This window comes from Pelophylax lessonae (genome assembly GCF_965119305.1).
Source record: "Pelophylax lessonae genome assembly, chromosome: 4".
Lineage (NCBI taxonomy): Eukaryota > Metazoa > Chordata > Amphibia > Anura > Ranidae > Pelophylax > Pelophylax lessonae.
In genome coordinates this window covers 482,017,892-482,043,358 of record NC_138771.1, presented here as the reverse complement: position 1 = coordinate 482,043,358, position 25,467 = coordinate 482,017,892, and the positions used below count along the sequence as shown (strand labels likewise).

General features: G+C 40.0%; 1 protein-coding gene across 1 annotated transcript in view; it reads right to left on the bottom strand.

Moving 5' to 3' along the window:
- Positions 1 to 360: 360 nt before the first annotated feature.
- The window catches only part of RMND1 (required for meiotic nuclear division 1 homolog), a 32,016-nt gene continuing 6,909 nt past the window's right edge, over positions 361 to 25,467 (bottom strand). The window contains exons 4-11 of the mRNA XM_082252706.1: positions 18,941 to 18,980; positions 18,641 to 18,741; positions 13,714 to 13,820; positions 11,218 to 11,282; positions 7,775 to 7,851; positions 7,466 to 7,586; positions 3,756 to 3,872; positions 361 to 494 (exon numbers count right to left, since the gene is read on the bottom strand). Of these exons, the coding sequence (XP_082108832.1) occupies positions 462 to 494; positions 3,756 to 3,872; positions 7,466 to 7,586; positions 7,775 to 7,851; positions 11,218 to 11,282; positions 13,714 to 13,820; positions 18,641 to 18,741; positions 18,941 to 18,980 (661 nt within the window). The 3' untranslated portion in view covers positions 361 to 461. The remainder of the gene's footprint in view (positions 495 to 3,755; positions 3,873 to 7,465; positions 7,587 to 7,774; positions 7,852 to 11,217; positions 11,283 to 13,713; positions 13,821 to 18,640; positions 18,742 to 18,940; positions 18,981 to 25,467) is intronic.

Here is a 25,467-nt window from a genome sequence, read left to right as displayed (position 1 = left end):
AATAAATTAAAATACAATTAAAGGTGTTCTTTTCAATTTGGTCAAAATTAAACACAATTACATATGAAATATTCTACAATACTTTGATAAAAAAAAAAAAAAAGAAACAGCATGGATTTTGTAAAAGTTCCAGGCTGATCAGCCAGTGGTGCATCCTCCTGCCAATTTGGGGTGCTTTATGGGGTTATGTGCACACAGTATGTCAGTTAGCACTTGCCAACAAGAACTAACAGGAAAGTATAATTCGAGCTTTAGTGATATTTTAAAGAGCGTGAGTAAGCGCCTACTGAAATACTTTGTGCATATAAGTTTGACAAGAGAAACATTTGTCTGGATCAGAGGCAGCTGCATATTGATTTAATTTACTGTATTTTGTAGTAAAGATATTCCCTGGATAGTGTGTTGAAGAATGTATTTCTTGGCGCTTTATACGGTTACAGTGATAATCCAGACTGCAGATCTCAGAAAATAACTCTCCCAAGCTCAAACAGGACCTATAAGACAAATGAGGAAAAATAAAAACCGCAGAAATGAACGATATTTCATTGCACTTTTAAATATGATCTCCAGGATTCCTGTCACTTTAAATAATTTGTTTGGACCACGCAGATCCAAACAAACTCTTTCCTTCACTAAGGCTAGGTTCACACTTGTGTGATCACAGACATCGCATGCGATTTGAACGTCATTGCTGTGCGGATCATATGCGATGTCTGTTTGATGCAAATTCAGCCATACAATCACATTGAATTTGCACCAAAATGGTGCAGGACCCTTTTTTTGGTGCGGACTGGAATCAGATTGCCTTGGTGTTCACACCTAAGCGATCCGATTCCTGCACCATTTCACAGTTTGCACTGCGAACCAATCTGGGGCTGTCATTAACTTTACATTGACACCCGCAGCGGTTCGCAGATGTCAGCATGAACCGTCAGTGATTCAGGTGCGATGCAGGAACCCGCACAGGAATCACACTGGTTCCCGCATCGTACAAGTGTGAACCGAGCCTTAGTGCTATTTGTGCTCTAAGCACTGTATGTACTGTATGTAGCTTCATCTACATACAGTACACAGTGCTGGCTTCCGGCTGTGAAACAGAGACTTCTCTTCTCACACCTAGGACAATAACGAATCGGGCTGAGCAGCACTCATCTATTCAAAGAAAGTCTTTTTTTTTTTATGAATTAATACAAAGCTTCCTCTGATTGGCTAAGGCAGACTGATGCCATCACTATTTCCAAGTTGACCAATCAGAGCCAGACCCGAGAACAGAGTGATTAGCTGTCTTTGATCGCTCAGCTCTTGGTGTAGAGGCGGCAGGGTAAAGATACAACATCGGATTGATCCTTAATCTACATGGGTGAGAAGAAAACGTTTTTTTTTCCCACATCCCGCACTTCTTCTAATTCACCTGAAAGAACCATTTTACCTTACTTGTATGAAAGATCTTTCATAAGTGTAGTGAGTATCTTAGGTACATGTCTAGTGTGCAAGAGTGTATTCTCCCTAGTGTCAGGAAGAACTAACAGTCATTGGAGGTATAGCAAACCTTCTTCTTGCAACCAGTTCTGAGGTGATTGTCTTTAATCCCTATTTTCTCCATTGTGGTCTGGTCATTGGAGGTAGGCCAGGTTCACACAGATTTAGGAAAGCGATTGAATGTGTACACATGAGATCACCCCTTGAAAAGATCTTGGCCTGCTGATGTATAAACATGAATGCCTGGTCCAACTTTTTATTTTCATTCCTTGCATAAAAAGCATTGTGTCTCTAGGCTGTTGAGATAGGAGACACTTGGAAGATGGTCCTATGCAACTCTAAGACTGCTTACTATGCAGGGAGAGAAATGCAGCAGAGCCCCAGCTCATGGCAGGCTGAGGTTGTCTTGCTGAAGTAAGAATGCAGGTGGGATATAGTAGTATAACAATAGGAGTATTGTATAGGAGTAACTATATATTATATTATAGGATATAATATGTATAGGAGTATATAACTGTAATCAGGTGGGGATAGGATGGTATTAAATCCTGGCACTTTTGCTCTGAATGGGAGAGAATACAGGTAAGTTAAAAATAAGAAATTTGGATTACAGTAATCCCCCGCTCCATCGCGGTTCAGTTTTTGCGGTCCCGGTAATTCGCGTTTTTTTTTGTAATGTTATTTTACTATATAAATCATTAAAAATGAAATATTTTTGTGTTTTCCATAGCTCTTGCTATGTCTCTTAGTATCTTATGTGTTTAAATGAGTTTCTATTGTTTTAAAAGTGTGTTTAAAGACCTTAAAATGCTTTTACACGTACAGTGACAGTAAAATAAACATGCCTACAATGCATTTTAATAGGGTTTTCCTATTTCGCGGAATTTCACTTTTCGCGGCTGGGTCCGGAACGTAACCCCCGCAATGGAGGGGGGTTTACTGTATCACAAATGCAAACTGGTGACTGATTCTCTTCAAAATAATCATTCTGTGGATGTACTTTTCCTGCATTTGTGTCCCTGGCTAGTAAGTATTTTCTCGATTAACTGCATGATGGCTATATAAATAGAATATAAACATATACATACAGAGAGAGAGCGATAGATAGAAATATACATACAGTATATACACTATATTGTCAAACGTATTGGGATGCCTGCCTTTACACGCACATGAACTTTAATGGCATCCTTGTCTTTAGTCTGTAGGGTTTAATATTGAGTTGGTCCACCCTTTGAGGCTATAACAGCTTCAACTCTTCTGGGATGGCTGTCCACAAGGTTTAGGAGTGTGTCTATGGGAATGTTTGACCATTCTTCTAGAAGCGCAATTTTGAGGTCAGGCACTGATGTTGGAGGAGAAGGCCTGGCTGGCAGCCTCTGCTCTAATTCATCCCAAAGGTGTTCTATCAGGTTGAGGTCAGGACTCTGGCCAGGTCAGTCAAGTTCCTCCACCCCAAACTCGCTCATCCATGTCTTTATGGACCTTGTTGTGTGCACTGGTCTAAATCATTTGGTGGAGGGGGGATTATGGTGTGTAGTTGTTTTTCAGGGGTTAGGCTTGGCCCTTTAGTTCCAGTAAAGGAAACTCTTAAGGCGTCACCATACCAAGACATTTAGACCATTTCATGCTCCCAACTTTGCTGGAACAGTTTAGGGATGGTCCCTTCTTGTACCAACAGGACTGCGCACCAGTGCACAAAACAAGGTCCATAAAGACATGGATGAGTGAGTTTGTGGTGGAGGAATCTGACTGACCTACAAAGAGTCCTGACCTCAACCTCATAAAACACCTTTGGGATAAATTAGAGCGGAGACTGCGAGCCAGGCCTTCTCATCCAACATCAGCGCTTGACCACACAAATGCGCTTCTGGAAGAATGGTCAAACATTCTCATATACACACTCCTAAACCTTGTGGACATCCTTCCCAGAAGAGTTAAAGCTGTTGTGTGGCCAACTCAATATTGAACCCTACGGACTAAGACTGGGATGCCATTAAATTAAAGTTCATGTGTGTGTAAAGGCAGATGTCCCAATACTTTTGACAATATAGCATATATTATATATATATATATATATATATATATATATATATATATATATATATATATATATATACACACACACACATGTATACTGTGCTGCCCATAATATTACCACTAATAAAAAAAATAATTGAAAATATATTTGAAGTTGTTGCAAAAAAAAAAAATACAGGATATTTTTTTTTAAAAAAAGCATGGAAAACCCTATATCTCAGGGTTCTCAAACTTACCTCAATTGTAATTAATATGACAATCATCCATTCTAACCTCAGAGCATGTTTCTCATTCAGATGATTGCGCATCAAATCAGTAAGTTCTGTACAGTGTTGAAGTTTTTCATTAATCACCTAAATAAACAAATACTTTTATTAATGTACTTTTTATATAACTTTCTGCTAAACTCTGCTGGGCATCCCCAAGGCTGCATCTTTACAATTCTCCTAGTAGTGAAACCTTGAGGGCCCATGCACACTGGGCTCAAAAACACTGCTTCTAAAAGGAGGGTTTTTTTTCTCCCCCCTGTAAAAGCAGCTCAATGTTATCCTATGTGTCCATGCACATTATGGCGTTTAGAGGCAGAAAAAAAAACCCCCATCACATATGTTTTTTGAGAAGCGCTCATTAACACACATAAATGTGCATAAACGCACCTAAAGACATTTAGCATTTTCAAGTGTGCATTGATTGGAGTGAAAATAAGCAGAGGGAAAAGTTTTTAAAAAAAAAAACGCTTATAAAAGCAAATGGCCATAAACTCTCCTAAACTCTTGTGCAATACAAGCTACTATGAGTGTTTTTTTATGCTGCTTTTCCTTCCAGAGGCTCTGACATTGTTTTCTGCTCCTAGTGTGCATGGACTCTAAGCCCAGGTTCGCACTGAGGCCGTTTTGAAAACATGCGAGTTCAGCCAAACTCATACGATTTCAAGCCGGCATTTCAGTCCAACTTCAGGGCCAATTTCTCAGAGATCTGTGTGGGTTCCTGCACAGATGTCTATGGAAATCGCCCCCTGAAGTCGCCAAAAGTAGTACAGAAACTTCTTTTGGGAGGTCAGCGTTGCACTGATTCAGACGGTGCAATTGCTGGCAATTGGCTATGATATGACATGTCAAATCAGACCAATGTGTACATGGGCTTAATGAGAAAAATATGTAGGCTGCCATTGCTGACCTTCTCTTGGACAGGTTAGTCACCTTGTGTGAAGTGCAAAATGTAGTCATAGCTCAAACTTTTGTCAGGATTTTATTGCTGTGTGTATTCTTGTTGGACATATTCACCCTGCAATTTGTCCTGCTGATCTGTGTCACCAGGGCAAAAAAATCATAAGATATTCAAACTGTTACAGTTTTTACAGGAAGAGAAGTTGAGGACAAAGCCCTCAATGGACATACTTGCCCAAAGCTGCTCATACGCTATAAGATGTCTCTGGCTTAACGCGTAAAACCAAATGATTCCCTCATCTATAGTAAACAGCATGGATGGATAAATCTCCCCTGCCGGCTGTTGTATTCAGACAGCCAGCACCTCATTGGCTGAGAATTCTCCGTCTGGCTTCTTCAATTTTCGGATCAAAAGATGCCGGGAAGGTGGGTGCTGACAGGGTTAACAACAGCTTGAATTTGAATAGATTTCATCTCAGTTCCTGTTTTGTCTCTGGGTGTTGAAGGGAAATTTACTCAGTGAGACTCAGATAAGGGTTTTATTCACTACTCCATCCAAGTTGGTATAAACTGTTTTGGGTGTGGATACAAGTTAGGTGTTGACGTATGGTTAAAGCCTGGTACACACCATTCGTTTATTTTCATTCAACCCAGCAGGCTAAACTAAAAAAAAAAAAAATCTGAAGAGCTCAGGAGTAGCCGCTGTACTAACTAGGCAATGTTAGTACGGTGATCTCCCCTGCTGAGCTATTGTGTTCTGACAGCCCCCCCTCCCAGCCGGTACACCCCGGTTAGCGCTCTCAGCCATTAGCCAAATGATTGGCTTCTGTTGGACTGGCTGCCGTACACACGGGTCAAATGTTGGCCAGTTTCTATTAAACGGGCCCATGCCACTCGATATACGGCCTGTGTGTATTAGGCTTAAGTGTTAATTTAGAAGTTTTGTTACGTTTTAGGGCATGAGCTAAGGGTTAAGTGGATCAGGTTAAGATTAGGGGTAGCAATGTTTTCTCAGTGCTGAAAACCAAAATACTGAAACATCTTCCACTGCAGCTGTAAAAATTACATTTCGGATTTAAAGTAAGGCTCTGATCAAACTTAAAAATGACACATATGGTGCAGTCTGTCACTAGCATTAAGATAGCAGTATTTGTTTTTGAGTCCCCCTAACATTCTATTACCTGGTGAGCCTCCTGTTAGACCCATTATTTTTGCTGCAACAACTACATCTACTGGTATTAACCACGTACAGACACCAGGATACAATATTTTTCACTATAGAGGTCCTTTAAGGCCTTATTTACAAGGGCCCTGAGACCTGTAGACCATGAATGGATCTTCTGTTTATGCAGCTTGAGTTACCAGGTGCTGTGTGCAAGCATCCTATTTAAGTCTATGGGGATGCAGCAACTGCACAGACACAGCTACTCATTCGCAAAGAGACACATCAGGGCACAAACAACTAGTGCATTATCACCAACACCATTTGTAATAACCACTTGACCTTAGAAAGGTTTACCCCCCTTTAAGGTCAGAATATATTTTGCAATACAGCACTATGTTACTTTAACTGACAATTGCGCGGTCATGTAACGATGTACCCAAATAAAATGTCCTTTTTTTCCCCCACAAATAGAGCTTTCTTTTGGTGGTATTTTATCACCTCTGCGTTTTTTATTTTTTGCGCTTTAAACAAAAAATGACCAACAGTTTTGAAAAAAAAAACACAATGTTTTTTACTTTCTGCTATCGAGACCTATCGGAAAAAAAATTGAGAAAATTCAATATATATTCTGCTACATATTTTTGGTAAAAAAAAAAAATCCAAAAAAGCATATATTGATTGGTTTGTGTAAAAGATTATAGCCTCTGCAAACTATGAGATATATTTTTATTTATTTATTCTTTACTAGTAATGATGGCAAACAGCGACTTATAGTGGGACTGCGATATTACGGCACACATTCTAACACTAACTGACACGTTTTAGGGACCAGTGACACTAACACAGTGATCAGTGCTAAAAAATATGCACTGTCACTGTACTAATGACACTGGTTGTGAAGGGGTTAACATCAGGGGCGATCAAAGGGTTAACCGTGTGCCTAGCCACTGTTTATGTGTACTGTGGGAGGTGCTTTTACTAGGGGAAGAGACTGAATTGTTCTCTGCTTTCCAGGGACACAAATTCCATCCCTTTCCTCTTGTCAGAATAGCGATCTTCCTTGTTTACATAGGCAGATCGCCATTCTGCCTCTCTGCCGAATGATAGGCGGGTGCCAGCGGACCACATTGATTTTGGAAATCACTCATGCTCGAGTTGTGATTTGACAAGATGGTATCTTCTCATGTTTGTGAGTATGTTTTTGGTGTTTTTATTAATAAAAATGGTGTTGATGATAATGCACCCTCCTCTGTCTCTTTGCAGTATTTGTCAAGTTTTCCCCCCTTAAGGAGAGGAGCATCACTCTGGGCAGTACACGTGCAGCATTGGTTATAGGAGACAGTGAACGCTGAGGCTTTGTTGTGATACAGCAGCTCATCCCAATGTGTCAGCCATTAAGGTGAGTGGCCCTGAATGCACACTATCTATATTCAGGGTCACTCATCTGCCCCTGCATGGCTGTCAAATTAGGACAAACGGCTGTGTCCATGCATCTGCTGCGTGTGACTGAGGCCTCAAGGTCAATTTTTGGTGCAATTGCTTTCAATGTTTTTATATACCATGCTAAACTACAAACATTCAGGTAGATTAACTTATTTAAAATTTAAAACCCCACCTTGACCCTTCGGTTTATGCTGAGAAACTGACATGTTTTATCATAGAGATGCTCTAGGTTTTCTCTGTCCCAATAGAAGTCTGGTGTGATGAGGAGGTCCGAACTCAGATTTATACGGTGTCTAAAAGAAGACAGTAAGGACAAAAATCAATATCTATTATTTCTAAGTAATTTGCCAGTTCAAACACTTCCTACATACAGTATGTTTCAACTTTGTATTTAGCTGTTGGAGTGGAGCCCTTTTATACTTCTTTAAAATAAAATCACAATAATACCTAAGACATGTGTCTAAGCATGTAATGAGTTTACCTTAGTGCAAATAACTCTCCAATTTTTTGCATGACATCATCATGAGTCAGTTTTACTTTTTTCCTGGCTTTCAACATCTGAAAAATAGCAAAATGATTTGATAGTGGTAAAGTAATTGTGCTGCTGTGATACAGGATATACAAAACATCCACAGTATCTCACAAAGATGAGTACAACCCTCACATTTTTGTAAATAATTGTGACAACACTGAAGAAATGACACTTTGCTACAATGTAAAGTAGTGAGTGTACAGCTTGTATAACAGTGTAAATTTGCTGTCCCCTGTGAAAATGTCCAAATTGGACCCAATTAGCAATTTTCCCTCCCCGATGTCATGTGACTCGTTAGTGTTACAAGGTCTCAGGTGTGAATGGGGAGCAGGTGTGTTAAATTTTTGGTTATCGCTCTCATACTGGTCACTGGAAGTTCAACATGGCACCTCATGGCAAAGAACTCTCTGAGGATCTGGAAAAAAGAACTGTTGCTCTACATAAAGGTGGCCCAGGGTATAAGAAGATTGCCAAGACCCTGAAACTAAGCTGCAGCATGGTGGCCAAGACCATACAGGGGTTTAACAGGATAGGTTCCACTCAGAATAGGCCTCGCCATGGTTAACCAAAGAAGTTGAGTGCACGTGCTCAGCATCATATCCAGAGGTTTTCTTTGGGAAAGAGGCGTATGAGTGCTGCCAGCATTGCTGCAGAGGCTGAAGGGGTGGGGGGTCAGCCTGTCAGTGCTCAGACCATACGCCGCCCACTGCATCAAAATTTGTCTGCATGGCTGTCGTCCCAGAAGGAAGCCTCTTCTAACGATGATGCACAAGAAAGCACGCAAACAGTTTGCTGAAGACAAGCAGACTAAGGACATGGATTACTGGAACCATGTCCTGTGGTCTGATGAGACCAAGATAAACTTATTTGCTTCAGATGGTATCAAGTGTGTGTGGCAACAACCAGGTGAGGAGTACAAAGACAAGTGTGTCTTGCCTACAGTCAAGCATGTTGATGGGAATGTCATGGTCTGGGGCTGCATGAGTGCTGCCGGCACTGGAGAGCAACAGTTCATTGAGGGAACCATGAATGTCCACATGTACTGTGACATACTGAAGCAGAGCATGATCCCCTCCCTTCGGAGACTGGGCCGCAGGGCAGTATTCCAACATGGTAATGACCTCAAACACACCTCCGAGACGACCACTGTCTTGCTAAAGAAGCTGAGGGTAAAGGTGATGGACTGGCCAAGCATGTCTCCAGAACTAGACCCATCTGTGGGGCATCCTCAAACGGAAAGTGGAGGAGCGCAAGGTCTCAAACATCCACCAGCTCCGTGATGTCCTCATTGAGGAGTGGAAGAGGACTCCAGTGGCAACCTGTGAAGCTCTGATGAACTCCATGTCCAAGAGGGTTAAGGCAGTGTTGGAAAATAATGGTGGCCACACAAAATATGTTCACTTTGGACCCAGTTTGGACATTTCCACTTAGGGGTGTACTCACTTTTGTTGCCAGCGGTTTAGACATTAATGGCTATGTGTTGAGTTATTTTGAGGGGACAGCAAATTTACACTGTTATACAAGCTGTACACTCTCTACTTTACATTGTAGCAAAGTGTAACTTCTTCACTTGAAAAGACATAATAAAATATTTACAAAATGTCACATGAAAACATTTAATAAAATATTTACAAAAATGTGAGGGATGTTTTTACTTTTGTGAGATACTGTACATAAGCCCTTCAAATATGTTTAAAAATATCATAGGTACATAACAGTTATGGCCAAAAATATTGGCACCCCTGAATTTCTGTCAGATAATGCACTCGATGGGTCTATATGCAGCAGGGACACTGGCGTTTGTACATGGTATTCTAAGAACTTTTTCCTTTATTGGATATATATCCTATATTTTCATCTGTGTTTGTAAGCTTTAGGCTTACTGAGTTCTGAATTTATCTGCACTTAACATTTAATTGTATTCATCCCTGGTTGGGTTAATATTTCTTATAGGGGATTACATGTTCCTTTTCCCTGCTTAGACCAATCGATTATTTTCCAGTCTATTATTCTAGAGTTCATGGTTTGGAGATTTAAATGTTGTTTTTATTCAGGGTGTATATATATATATATATATATATATATATATATATATATATATATATTCAATTCATTGACAAGTCTGCTAGACATCTGGATCCTGAAGAAGCCCAAACTGTGGGCGAAACACGTCAACCCATCGTAGTTTAGGATCTGCCTTGTTATATGATACACCTTTTATATATCGTATTTCTATTTGTCGATTTTATCATCCTGTTCTCAATAAAATGTATATATTTTTTATGATTTGTTTTTCTTTTGATACCTTGGGCACATTAAAATCTACATTTTTCTCGCCTGCAGGGTGTTTGTTCCCTGCAGACTTGGTTTACTTTCTGATGCACTCAGATAATGCACCACTTCGCCCAAAAAACTGTTGCAATTACAAATGGTTAGGCATTCTCGTGCTTCTTTCTTTTGTTTGTATTGGTATGACGTAAAAAAGTGGAGAAACAAAAAGCCAAACCTGAGACATTCCACGTAAAGCTCTGGATTTGAAAATGAAAATGGATGAAAATGGACTGGACAAAATTATTGGCACCCTCAGTTTATTATTTGGTAGCACACCCCTTGGAAAAATAACTGAAATCAATCGCTTCCTGTAACCATCAATGAGTTTCTTACACCTCTATACTGGAATTTTGGACCACTCTTCTATCGCTAACTCTTTCAGGTCTCTCAGATTGGAAGGGTTCCTTTTCCCAACTGCTGTTTTGAGATCTCTCTACAGGTGCTCTATGGGCTTTAGATATGGACTCATTGCTGGCCAGTTCAGTACTCTCCAGCACTTTGTCCATAACCATATCTGGGTGCTTTTTGACATGTGCTTTGGGTCATTGTCCTGCTGTAGGACCCATGACCTCTGACGGAGACCCAACTTTCTGACACTGGGCACTACATTGCATCCCAGAATTCGTTGGTAGTCCTAAGATTTCATAAGCAAAAGAAACAATAGAAAGGTTGAGTCAATTTTTCACCATTTTAACTGGTTGCCGATGTGATTTTTTATATTGTCAGCACCTGTTAATTGATATAGGTGAGTTCAATTATATATTACAGAAGCATAACAAACTTGAAATACAATTATTTCTTACAATTTTGAGAAGGTGCCAATCATTTTGGCCAGTCCTTTTTTTGGGTTTTGCGTGAAATGTGTCAGATCTGGCCTTTTCTTTCTCCACTTATTTGTGTCATACCAATTCAAACAAAAGAAATAAACATTTGTAATTGCAACAATTTTCTGGACGAAGTGATGCATTAGCTGACAGAAATGCAGGAGTGCCAATATTTTGGCCATGACTGTATATAGCATTTGCATATATCAATCTTCTGAAGGTGATTCTATGACTTGCCTCTGGAATTGACTGGATAGACTCTACAAATCTGTCAAGTGTAGATTCCCACATGGCCAGTTTCACTGTAAAAACAATATATATATATATATATATAAAAAAACACATTACTGGCTTTTAGCACTGAACAATATCAAGTTAGCTGTTTGATTAACTGTTTCAAGTATATACAGAGTTTTAAAAAAACACAGAGAACAGGCTAATTAGTTATTGTTGAGAAAAAAGTAGTTGATGTGCCGCCATCTAAGTGCAGGATATTGGAACAAGTGGAATGGTGAGGATAGGAATATGCACTCATATTTAAAAGAGGAAGGATTAAAAAAGCGTGACATCCTATTGGAGAGACTGCAGAGCTTGGCAGGGTCGTGGCTGGGTCTCCAGGATCAGGTTATAGGAGCCGCTGGATGATGGTGTGGGCCCAGGGGTGAAGGCGCCACAGATGGTGGCAAGTCAGCCACGATGCAAAGAAGCAGCAGTAGTCAGCTGACAGGCTGGATCAAGGGAGCAAGTGTCCGGGTGTGCAGCAGTCACCAGGCAGGCTGGAGCAGAGAGGCTGATGTCCAGGAGCGAGCCAAGGCAGAAGCCGAGGCAATGATGCAGGCAAACTGACAGGAAGGCTCGGAAGGCGTGGCGTCATGGCTAAGCTATTCGGTGCAAAAAGAATATTAAAAAGAAAAAAAAAAAAGATACATATTCAGTCTTGGGACTTTTGGTTGGTAATAATAACTAATTGTAAAAAGGAGAGAAAAATGGCGCTAAGTAGGAGGAGGTTCTACTTCAGCCCCTTTGTAAAACTGGTTTGACAATTCTTGTCCTCACCATTACACTTGTTACAATATACTGCACTTAGATGGCGGCACTTCCCCCGTTTTCTTCTCCACACAGATTACAAGGTTCTCCACTTTTTTGGGATAGCTGCAGCCGGATTTCAAGTGCTTGACATTTCCCCTCATTTATACTGTACTTATTTTACCTTGCTCCAGGAACCATTCATAAGACCCTTCCCACGAACCTCCTTCTACTTAGTGCCATTTTCCTCTCCTTTTTACAATTAGTTATTGTTACCAACCAAAAGTCCCAAGACTGAATATGTATCTTTTTTTTTTCTTTTTAATATTCTTTTTATTGGCATTTTATATTTTTTAGAGTACAAAAGAAAGCCAGTTGAGAATTCCCTGGCTCAAGACACTATACAAAAAAAAAACAAAAAAAAAAACAGTGCAGCTTACATAAGTACCAAAACTAAGATATGCTCAGGTCCCACAGAAGAAAGTAATGAGCCAGAAGAAAATGTATCCTTTTTTAACATGAGACCTAATGCACACCTTTTATATAGGCTGCTATTGCTGACCTCTCTTCTTAAGCCCAACTCCGGGCTCTTAGATGTCATTTCTCCTGCAAAAGTTAGCGCCAAGGTCATACCATGGACCCTCAATGGCTTTCAGGCCACCAGGTTGTGGAAGGTAATCCCAGTTTCTGCTTTATTCTAGGTGGTATCATCCAGATTGCAATTTTGGGTTTGCGGTTGTTGGGCGGGTGGAGAATATGTTCAGCCAGCCATAGCCTCAGATTAGTGACAATATCTCTTAGCTTTTGCATACCACTGCGTTTGAAAATGTCCTAATTTCTTCAACCCAAAAGACTGAGCACATCTTGTAGCAAAAATGAAGTACTTTGGGGGGAACATCTTCAAACTGAACATATCATTTTTTTAAGCCGCTGGGGGATCTTATGGCAAAAAAAAAAAAAAAAAAGGAGTCTGAAGCTGGGCTTTAAAGGGGGAAGTACAGCCAAAGCTTGTTTGGCTGTATTTCTCCTGTGGATCACAGGAGTGCTTTTCGTTCTGCACTCCTGTGACCATTTTCAGCAGAGAGCGAGCTGAAGTCCGCTGTCTGCTAACATCACAGAGTCGGTGCAGGCACTGCGTCATCACGACCATAGAGTCAGGATCCACCCAGCTCTGCCTCTCAGCAAGCGGCTGAGAGCCTGAGCCAGCCGCTGCCCTCCACAGCTCAGTGCTCCAGTGAGCAAGGAGGGGGCAGAGCAGAGATTGTGACTGACAGTCAGCAGCTCTGTGCTCACGAAGCTGTGAGAACCAAGCAATCAGCGGTGCTCGATCTTTCGGTTCTCAGTATTACAGGTGCTGGGGGACAGATGCAGCATCCGCCTAGGTAAGTATAAAAAAAAACATCTTTCTAGGAATGTTTCCTGTCTGTTATGCATATGCTTTGGCTTTAATGTTTTCTGAGACACTGAATAGCAAGAGATAAGATATTCTCATAAATTCCTGGCACTCCTTTACAAAATGTCAGTCTGTGACTTCAATTTTTTAAAGCCAAATACCTAGCAGTTTCAGGATAAGGCTGGCAATGGCAGCCCCCATACATTTTTCCTGACAGGTGTATTTTAAATGAGAATTTAGATTGACAGTCCATAGCAGACAAAAAGCAATAGTCTTACTAACCCTGGCCCACATTTTATTGTCATAAGACTCACCAGAGAGGCAAAGTGCATTAGAAAAGGCAAATTTTTCTAGAATGACCTCATCTGCTTCCAGCTGGGAATTCAACGCAATTTCACCTTTCACAAGCTTAGAGTGTCCCCTGCAGAAACACACAAGATGTATGGATTACTAGTAAACATTGGTGAACATAAAGCAACTTCAGGTGCCAAGTGAACCCCATCAATAATCAGCAAGTGCAGTGGCTGCTCTAAAATTAACTGATTCACCAAATTAACATTAAAGTAGAACTATAGGCAAAACTTTTTTTTCATTATGGAAAGAGCAAGAAGGGTTATAATTCCTGCCAGATTTTTGTCCCATTGTGGAGATCTCCCTTCACTTCCTGTCCCATAGTCAAACAGGAAGTGAGAGGAAATCTCTGCAAATTAAGGGAATTCCTTGGGGATCCCCAGGTCGCCAAAACTAGTGTCCCCATTTGAACATTTCCCCTCTATTATTTTTCTGGGGACAACTAAAAATTTAGGATTTTCTTTTACTGTCACTTTGAATAATAATGCTAAACTGGACTAATAGAGAGGGTGAATCTCCCTAATGGGGACACAGACAGCAATAAAAACTGGCAGGTGTTCTAATCTCTCTCCACTCTATCCAAAACTAAAAAAAAAAAAAAAAAAAAAAGTTTTGCTTTTAGCTATACTATAAAGCTAAATTCCAGCCAGAAAAAGAGATCACCAATTTAAGAAGTAGAAGTAGCTGACAAGGGTCATACTGCCAGGAGGAGTGAACACAGAGACAGGGAGATGAGCTCATCAGTTCGCTGCTTCTCCTTCAATGGCCATTCACAACCTGCAGGCGGGGACAAGACCTAGTTGTTTTACTTACTGTAGATTCACTACAGAAAAGGCAGGCCTGCAGGCATTTTTTGCAGTCTGGGAGAGCTGTGTAGATTTCAGAACTGGATGGACACAAATACAAATACTTTGGCAGGTAAACACTCCCCAAATAAAGTATCTTTTTCATCTGTATATGGCTTCTTTACATGGAATCCAGCATTCCCCTCAGTTCTCAGTAGTGCCCTGCAGCTTGAATCTAGCTATCTCCTCACATAATCAGGTGATGGTTCTACATGATTTGCCACCAATCATATTCAAACAACAAGGCTGGTTTGAATATGATTGGTGACTGATGCTTTTAAACATAAAATGTCGGAGGCAGCAAAAAAAGCTACTGCCCAAAGATTTCCAAACTTACTAATCCTGAATTTAGCAAAATCTAAGGCAAAGGATGCTAGGTATATTTTAAACCCACCTTTAAAACTTGTAGGTAAGCCTATAATAAGGCTTGCCTATAGGTACTGTACTATAGGTACTGTAAATATCTCCTAAACATGCACCGTTTAGGAGATATTAACATTGCATGCAGCCAATGACGTAATTGGCGCATGCACTCTGAAGAAATGGCCGCCTGTGCCGTGTCTCCAGAGCCCTGTACTGTGACCGGCAGCGGCACCGGCCAGTAATACAGCCGGAGTCCGCAGACCCGGAAAGGAAGACAGGCAAAGATGGATGCGGCCGCCAGCGGGGACAACGCGGGCTTCGTTTGCAGGTAAGTGTCACATAATGTGGTAGTATGCGATGCATACTACCACATTATGCATTTACTTTGCAGGGAGGAAAAAAAATGTAAGACTTTACTTCCTCCTTAAAATAGCTGACTAATATTTACTAATATACCTCTATCCAGCACACTAGAACTTGTCTATTAAACTCATCTTGAATGGTAAGAATTAGGAAAGAAAGCAACTGGTTTAGGATAAATAAAACATACACTAAAGGGTAACTTCACTTTGTGGGAAAAAAATAGCAAATAAAAAATAATAATATAGTGTATACAATTGCGACACTCATTGCGTATAAAACTGCGACAAGTCATTGTAATTGAATGTTATTAAAAATGACCTTTCCTTTTCAATCTGCAGCACTATAATGTTCTGTAAGATGCAATGCAATATGGCTACCTGGAGGTGTTCTGTACACAGGATATGTATATAAATCCTGTATTATAATAATAATAATAAAAATAATAATAATAATATTGTAATTGAATGTTATTAAAAATGACCTTTCCTTTTCAATCTGCAGCACTATAATGTTCTGTAAAATGCAATGCAATATGGCTACCTGGAGGTGTTCTGTACACAGAAATTGACCACTAATGCTTAATTACAAACATAGCAATCATACATAGTGAATGTAAGTGCCAAAAAAAAAAAATCAATGAAACCAGCTGAAACAATCACCACAGTGTAAATAAAATGCACATATAACTATATATCAAAAGTTCGTAGGTGAAGTGCAAGGAATATCAGAGTGTAAAAGAGCAGTCCTCCAAAAAGTTCTTCACACCACACTGTTAGTGCACCAAAACACCGCTCCCTATAAGATTGGCACTCACCGGAGGGATTTGCCTCACACTCCCGTGTCTGGCAGACAAGCATTTACCCCCACAGGGTTATTGTCTCCAGCACAGAGCTCTCCACTTGTTGCCAATGTCTCAAACACATGAACAATTTATTAAAATCTTCAAACATTGCACTTACAATATTACGAGCATTGGATACACATATCCCAGAGCGTTACAGCGGTATCAATTCGGGAGCCAGTGTAACGTTCATGCGTTTTTGTTAGTGGATGGATTTACAGCTGCAGAATTATTACACTCAGTAGCCTTGTAGAGAATCTGTTGAACAAACATATCCAACTCTCAGGACTTCATCACCGTGTACAGCCTGTTATATACCATATATATTAATAGATGTTTAGTGGAGAGATAGAATATATGAGGATATATAGATGAGAGACAGGCTATTATATGGTGAGCACTAGAAGTAGTAATAGGAGATTTGTAGGTGATGGTGAAGCAGATAGGTTCTGATGTCAGGTATAGTGCAGATGGTAAGAGGACACAGATGGAGTATACTTAGAGTAACCTAGTGCAAGGATAGTTGAAGGTAGTCCCAAGAGCTAACAGTCTATGCAGATGATAGTGAATAGATAGATACAGATAGTCTTGGTAATTGCAGTAGACGACAGTAGGAGATTGGTTAGTAGAATCCCCTGCGGGGTACTTATCACTTAGAAAGGTTAAGTAGGAACAGTGTCCATTGGAGAAGGGTGATCCCGTAGCGAGATACGGATCACCAGCGAGGTTTCCGGCTTCAGGTTCAGCGATGGAGAATGTCAGCAGCTCCGACTTCACAGGAAGAGGTGCGGTGAGCATGTGGTTTGAACGAGCGATGAGTGGAAGCAAACCGGCGATTGAAATAGCCGCTCATAGCGGCGCTCGGCAATGATGTCATCCGGTCTTAAAGTTATATGCGTCTCTTGTTATACAAGATGGGACGCAATTAGCAGAGGAGAAATATGGAGACAAGGGTACCAGAGGTACCAGAACATTACAGCCAGCAGCCAATATTTCACCAGACTGGAAGCCTCGCCGATACGACACTTCCAATGTTCCTCAACTTCACTATCAGTTCATCTATAGACTTTTGTTATATGTGCATTTTATTACACTGTGGTGATTGTTTTATCTGGTTTCATTGAGGTTTTTTATGCTCTCATTTACAATGTATGATTGCTATGTTTGTAATTAAGCATTAGTGGTCAGTTTTTACTTATTGCACACTTTAGTGCCGATGTTCACTTACAGTGTTAATTGTAGAGCAGAACATGGGGTTGAGGCACTTAGGACTTTCATGGTACATTAAAGACAGCAATACACCAGATCAAAAAAATAAAAATTACACAAAATTGATTATAGCAATTACAATTAAAAAGTTCCCTGTTGTGTATAGGGAATACATTTTTGACATTCCTATGGTACATGTCATGTATTGCCATGTTTCATATATTAATATGTTTATTTTTTCATGTTTCAGATCACACTTCTGTATCAATATCACTCCTGAAGAAGCGGTTCCCCCGCGAAACATGTAGAGGTTGGAGGGTAACCCGCTCAGAACCCAATGTCTTAATAATGAAAATGTGAACTTTTTTTGTGTTGCTATGCCCTATTTTGGGCTTTCCTTTGTATGTTTAGATGTATTCCCTATACACAACAGGGAACTTTTAAATTGTAATTGTTAAAATAAATGTTGTATTATTTTTTATAAAACTTTTTTGATCTGGTGTATTGCTGTCTCTAACGTACCATAAAAAGTCCTAAATGCCTCAACCCCATGTTCTGCTCTACAATTGAGATTATAGGACGCAAGTACATTTTTGTAACCATGAGTACATATGTAGCTATGTAGCACACATTTTACACTTACAGTGTTAGTTTTAAGTGACAAGCTTTACATACATTTTTTTGTTGAAAGTGGCGGCTACAAACTTACACCTACTTTTATGTATCTGGTTCAATTGTTTTACACATTTAATTTTCTTTGGCGCAGTGGTGGATTGGTGTTTTTTACTTGGGAGATCATTTATTCATATATTGTACTTTATGTTATATGTTGTGTGCAGGCAGCCCATGTAGGTCCATAGGGATGTAGCGGCTGTACAGACACAGCCTTTTGTACTTATTTGACAGCCGTGTAAGCGCGCAACTCCGAATACAGACATAAACATACATGGGCTGCCTGCACGCAGCACCTGAAGGATCCAACTGCATCAACAAACAGCCTATTCACAGTGTACAGGGCTCAGCGCCTGTGTGAATGAAGCCTTAAGGTTGGCCATGTGGGTATGCATTTTAGTAAGTATGTATTTGTTGCTATGATGAATTATAATATTGCAGCTGTAAATAGTACTAAGAGAAAGGGCAAATAAAGTATTTATATGTATCTTATCTTTATGCAAAAATATCAGTTTCAACCATTTATAAAAAGGCAAGTTAATGTGAAATTGTAGCAGCATTTCCAAAAGCATCTTGGAGAATCAAAATGAAACATACTCTCTGAAGCTGTAGTTTATCTCCTCGTTTTCCCAGTGAACCAGTGCAACTTCATAAGGCTGAATTTCATGACGCTCCAGAATTTGCATAACGTGTTTCATCTTAATAAGGAGATCAAAATTATATGTTAACTACAGAATAAAAGATCTTATTATACCCTTTAGTTATGCAACATCATATTAATGGTACTGTCACAGCATTACTATTTCTAAACTAAAAAAAAGGAGCTATCAGCAACATTTACAAATACATATAAATCTACCCATGGTTGTACAGAAATAGTAAAATGTATGAACTCACAGTTTTTTCTTCAACATTCCAAAAGACAACTGCTCCTTCCCTGCAACAAGCACAAGTTTAGAGTCTGGAAAATGTTATTTAATATTTTTAATCATTACAGATACCTATATAGCGCCATCAATTTAGTTACGATCTTCATACGCAGAGGAACTGAAATTAATGTGAGTTTTTGCGCCTCATACTTTGACAGCAGTCATCACATGCCCAGGTCTGTGCAAAACTGCATTTCTTAGATTTAGTTTGCTTGCAGTCTGCATTGTCCATTCTGAAGAGCAGCAATCAGGAGACGGAGATCTGTTTCACATACCAGTTCAATTCAAAGTGTTTGAAATTATTTTTGTACTGCACTGCACATGTAATCTCTACAGAAACAGATCACAAACTGTTGGAAAAGGATGCCCTTGCATAAATTTAAAAGGTAGGAATTAGGGAGATTACTGTGCTCACCACATAAAGTGTCACCAAGTGTACAGCTGTGGCCAAAATTTTTTTGAGAATTACACAAATATTACATTTTCACAAAGTCTGCTGCTTCAGTGTTTTTTTAGATATTTTTGTCAGATGTCACTATGGTATACTGAAGTTTAATAATTACAAGCATTTCAAAGTGTCAAAGGCTCGTATTGACAATTACATGAAGTTTATGTAAAGAGTCAATATTTGCAGTGTTGACCCTCCAATACAAGACCTCTGCAATTTGCCCTGGCATGCTGTCAGTCAACTTTTGGGCCACATTCTGAATGATGGCAGCCCATTCTTGCATAATCGAAGCTTGGAGTTTGTCAGAGTTTGTGGGGTTTTTTTTGTTCACCCGCCTCTTGAGGATAGACCACAAGTTCTTAATGGGATTAAGGCAGTGTTTTTCAACCACTGTGCCGTGAGTTATTGCCTGGTGTGCCGTGGGAAAAATTTCAATTTCATCCGAAGCGCATGTTTGGGACTATAAATAACTCCGGTGTCACTGTTACACTGACAGGAGGAGGACAGGAGGAGACATCGCAGTAGATCGCCGATGAGCAGAAGAGCGCCGATGGATCTGGAGGAGACATGAGCAGAAGAGCAGAAGAGCGCTGACTGATGGATCTGGATGGAGACATGCGCAGAAGAGTGCTGAGTGTGACGGACAGCAGCTATCTGGAGGAGACAAGCGCAGTAAGTACTGAGTGACAGTGAGATACTGCAGTGATGGACAAGTTTTTGAAAAGGAAAGAACTGGACTCTGAACAAAATTCGGAGCCAGATGAAAGCCCAAGTATGAGTGGGGATCAAAAGAAAGCAAAGATGGTTAGCTCAAGCAAATTCTCTGGCACAAGGCAATATAGCGAAAGCTATATTTCATTTGGATTTACTTTCACCGGAGATGCAAACAAACCAACTCCACTGTGTGTGGTGTGTGGTGAAAAGCTATCTAACAGTGCTATGGTCCCAAGTAAACTTAAACGCCATCTCCAAACGAAACACCCGTCGCTTCAAAACAAGAATGCGGACTATTTTGTTCGCCTGCGTAAAAACACGGAGAAACAGGCAACAGAATAATTTCTTTGTGTTTATTTGATTCCTACTTAAGAGAATTACTATAGTCAATATAGGCACAGAGTTTAATTTTTTTAACATTTTCTAATGGTGGTGTGCCTCGTGATTTTTTTCATGAAAAAAGCGTGCCTTTGCACAAAAATAGGTTGAAAAACACTGGATTAAGGTCTGGGGAGTTTCTGGCCATGGACCTAAAATTTAAGTTTTGTTCCTCAAGCAACTTAGTTATCACCTGTGCCTTATGGCAAGGTGCTCCATCATGATGGAAAAGGCATTGTTCATCACCAAACTGTTCTTGAATGGTTGGAAGAAGTTGCTCTCAGAGGATGTTTTTGTACCATTCTTTTATCATGGCTGTGTTCTTAGGCAAAAATGTAAGTGAGCCCACTTCCTTGGCTGAGAAGACATGAATGGTCTCAGGATGCAGAACACAGGACTGATGGTAGCGCTCACTTTTTCTTCTCTAGACAAGGTTTTTTACGAATGCTCCAAACAATTGGAAAGGAGATTCATCAGAGAAAATTAGCTAACCCCATTCCGCAGCACTCCAATTCCTGTACCTTTTGCAGAATATCCGTTTGTCCCTGATGTTTTTCCTGGAGAGAAGTGGCTTCTTTGCTGCCCTTCCTGACACCAGGCCATCCTCAAAGTCTTCTCCTCACTGTGTGTGCAGATGCACTCACACCTGCCTGCTGCCATTCCTGAGCAAGCTCTGCACTGGTGCCCAGATCCCGCAGCTGAATCAACTGTTGGAGATTGTACTGGTGCTTGCTTGACTTCCTTGGGCACCCTGAAGCCTTCTTCACAACAATTGAACCTCTCTCCTTAAAGTTCTTGATGATCTAATAAATGGTTGATTTAGGTGCAATCTTAGTAGCAGCACTTTTGCCTGTGAATCCCTTCTTGTGCAAAGCAATGATGACTGTATGTGTTTTCTTGCAGGTAACCATGGTTAACAGAAGAACAATGATTTCATGCACCATCCTCCTTTTATAGCTTCCAGTCTGTTATTCTAACTCAGTCAGCATTACAGAGAGATTTCCAACCTAGTCCTTGTCAACACTGACACCTGTGTTAATGAGAGAATCGCTGATATGATGTCAGCTGGTACTTTTGTATCAGGGCTGAAATGCAGTGGAAATTTTTTTTTTTTTTCAAAACACTTGGTCATGGCTGTATACAAAGTGGCTACAAAGTAATTAGCTTAAGTAGAGTGGCGATAATGGTGCCTCAGTAAATATAGTGATTGTGCCAAGCTTTTTATTTGTAGCCTGGCAGCAGTTGTCTAGCTGGAAAGATAATTATCTGATACAGCAGTGTTTGTAGACTGTGGCTGCTACTGCTGTCACACAGCTTTCTCACTCTAATGCCCCATACACACGTGCAGATTATCTGCAGACTTTTGTCTGCAGACTTACCTTTTCTATGTAGTGCAAGGGCCTGCCGGATTGCATACAAATTGAAAGTGTTTAGGTTTGACCTCATATTATATGGTTTTGGTAAGTCTGCAGACAAAAGTCTGCAGATAATCTGCACGTGTGTATGGGGCATTAGTAAGCCTTTCTCAACCTTTTTCAACACAGAGGAACCCTTTAAATAATGATCCGGTCTCAGGGAACCCCTGCTAAAAATTACTATTTACAACTCATAATATATTAGTGTGATGGTCAGTGAGAAGAATGCTCCTTGGGAAGAATTACCTCCTTAGGGATAGCTAAAACTTTTAATGGTGTCAATGGGAACCTTTCTGAGAAGCAGAATTTTCTCATTGCTCAAGGAACCCCTAGCAATTTCTGGAGGAAACCTAGTGGAGAAACCCTGCTCTAAGCTCGGCACATTTACACCAGTATTTACCCTATATACGTTTCGTTAAGTCTCACCCCCATCACTTGTTATTCTAGAAAGTCAGTCGTGGAAAGCAGAATGCTAATTTTGGGATCTCTGATGCCCTCCTTATTTCCAATGCTGGTGTGTAGATATGTTGCTCTGCACAGTTAACAGCACGTACTTTAAAAGGTTGCAAAAAAGAACTGGTAATGGTAGGGAATTTCCGAGCTAAAAATGATAAATATAAATATGATAATGTGTAATGATTAACAGGAAAGCAGCACACATAGGACTCAGAAAAAATCCCAAAGGTACAGAAATTGAAATATGTGTAGCGCTAACAAAAATAATTACATCTAAGAAAAACAGATATAAAACAAAATTAACACTCGTGATACATGAATATAGTCCAAAAAGTCAAATGAAATGTAATATGCGTGAATATCCAACATAAATTTGTGACAAAATAATGTCCAAGAAAGAACAAGTTGTGAAATCCACAAATATATAGTGCCAAAGAAAATCCAAAAAAAGGGGGAGAAGCACCACAGATCCTGGCAGGTAGGTCTCCGTATCAAGGATGAAATAATAAAAGGTAGGACGTCATGCTAGAAAAAGGTTAATCAAATAGGCAGATTCAAGGCTTACCAGAATGTGTGGGTCACCCAAATTAATGGATAGACCTAAATACGTTTGGTATAGTAGAAACAATTCCTCCCGATGTCTCTCCTCCAATGTACACGATATATATTCAGCAGTTAAGCAGCAAACGGTGTCATAACAGAGTGTATGGGTCAACCAAATGAATGGATAGACCATACAGGCAAGATGTAATACCAGGAAGCTCCACCAGATGTCTCTTCCTCCAGTGTAAAGCAATGGGTACTCAGCATTCAAATGGCAACCGATGGCATATAAAAAATGGTGACAGGGACATAGTGTGATACCGTTTAAAAGCACTGTATTTATTAAAAGCAAGCAGATACACTCACATTTTAGCAGATATCAAACCGCATGAAGTAAGTAGTAAGGAGCGCAGCGGCGTCTCTAAGCACGCTGTTCTAACAAGGAAGCCGGCTGGTGGGGGCGTGGCCTCGTCACATCCAATGTCGTGCTGGCCCGACCGGTTTCGTCATACATCTGACGTAATCAGGGGCGTGTTTTTTTCATATGCCATCGGTTGCCATTTGAATGCTGAGTACCCATTGCTTTACACTGGAGGAAGAGACATCTAGTGGAGCTTCCTGGTATTACATCTTGCCTGTATGGTCTATACATTCATTTGGTTGACCCATACACTCTGTTATGACACCGTTTGCTGCTTAACTGCTGAATATATATTGTGTACATTGGAGGAGAGACATCGGGAGGAATTGTTTCTACTATTATTATTATTTTACTATACCAAACATATTTAGGTCTATCCATTAATTTGGGTGACCCACACATTCTGGTAAGCCTTGAATCTGTCTATTTGATGAACCTTTTTTCTAGCATGACGTCCTACCTTTTATTATTTCATCCTTGATACGGAGACCTACCTGCCAGGATCTGTGGTGCTTCTCCCCCTTTTTTTGGATTTTCTTTGGCACTATATATTTGTGGATTTCACAACTTGTTCTTTCTTGGACATTATTTTGTCACAAATATATGTTGGATATTCACGCATATTACATTTCATTTGACTTCTTGGACTATATTCATGTATCACGATTGTTAATTTTGTTTTATATCTGTTTTTCTTAGATATAATTATTTTTGTTAGCGCTACACATATTGTTAGCTCTACACATATTCCAATTTCTGCAAAAAAGAACTGCCTGGATTTAAGCATTAGGTGGCCACCATGGGAATTTTGAAAAAGCACAAGAACAGATGTGTGGATGTTCACAATACACGTAGGAAAATTAAATTACAACTGCAGCCTGGTGCTTGCCATACCTTATACATGATTTTTTTTATTTTTTTTTAAATGTATTATTAATGACAAAATAGGAATGGAGTTCTGTGATGCCAAATTCAAAAGCAGTTGGTCAGGAGAAGGGTTTATATTGGGGAAAAACATCAATGGCATGTACCATCAAATTACTTCCTAGATCTACAAACTATTGCATATATTAGTGTGATCCAAGGCTGGTGGCAAGGTTTTGGGAGGAGAAATCTGACACACAACAGGATTGCACCTCCGCAGAGCAAATCAAGTGACGGGTGACACTAGAAGCAGCCCTGTCACTGCCATTTCACTGCAGCAACACAAGAGCTAGGGAGCATAATTAGAGCTTTTGGCCAGGGCAATCACACATATCATTGGCCACTATCAAAATATGTACAGATAAGTGGTTAGCACTTCCGCCTAGCAGCACTAGAGTCATTGGATTGTATCCCAACCATGGCACTACCTGCCTGGAGTTTGCATGTTCTCCCTGTGCCTGCGTGACTTTCCTCCGGGTACACAGGTTTCCTCCTACATGTCAAAGACATGCTGGTAGGTTGATTGGCTCCTGTCTAAATGAGTGTCTGTATGAATGTGAGTTAGGAACCTTAGATTGTAAGCTCCTTGAGGGCAGGGGATGATGTGAATGTACAATATGTATGTATAAAGCGATGCGTAAATTGACAGCGCTATAAAAGGAACCTGAAATAAATAAAACAAAATAAAGTGGGAACAAGTGATCTTCCAATTCCATCTTCAGAATTCCACTTTGACAAGTCAGAATCAATGACAATTCGAAACGAAAATCACAAATGAGTGGAAGTTAACAAAATCTGTCTTGGAAACACAGGAATTTTGGCAGCCATATTCAAGTGAACAAATCACAAATCTAGGAAATTCAATCTCAGCATATGATGGAAAAGTGTATAAGCATTGGTAAACTTTGATGGAAACGGCATATAAAAATGATCAGTAGATCAAAAGATATAGGCCTTGCCCCCTTCCAATTTTCTTAGCCTCCCTATTTCTCCCTATTATATTAAAGGGCCAAAATGGAGGCTTAGGAAGCAGGAGGGGAAGGGCTAAACTTGAGCTTAATAAGAAAAGTCAAAATTTGCTAATATCTATATCTCTGGATTTCCTGAAGGTCTTGACATCTGGTTTACACAGAAAGTAACCTCTGCTTTATGCATTTATCATATGCTTAGTTTTAGTAAACCAAAATTGTGACTGA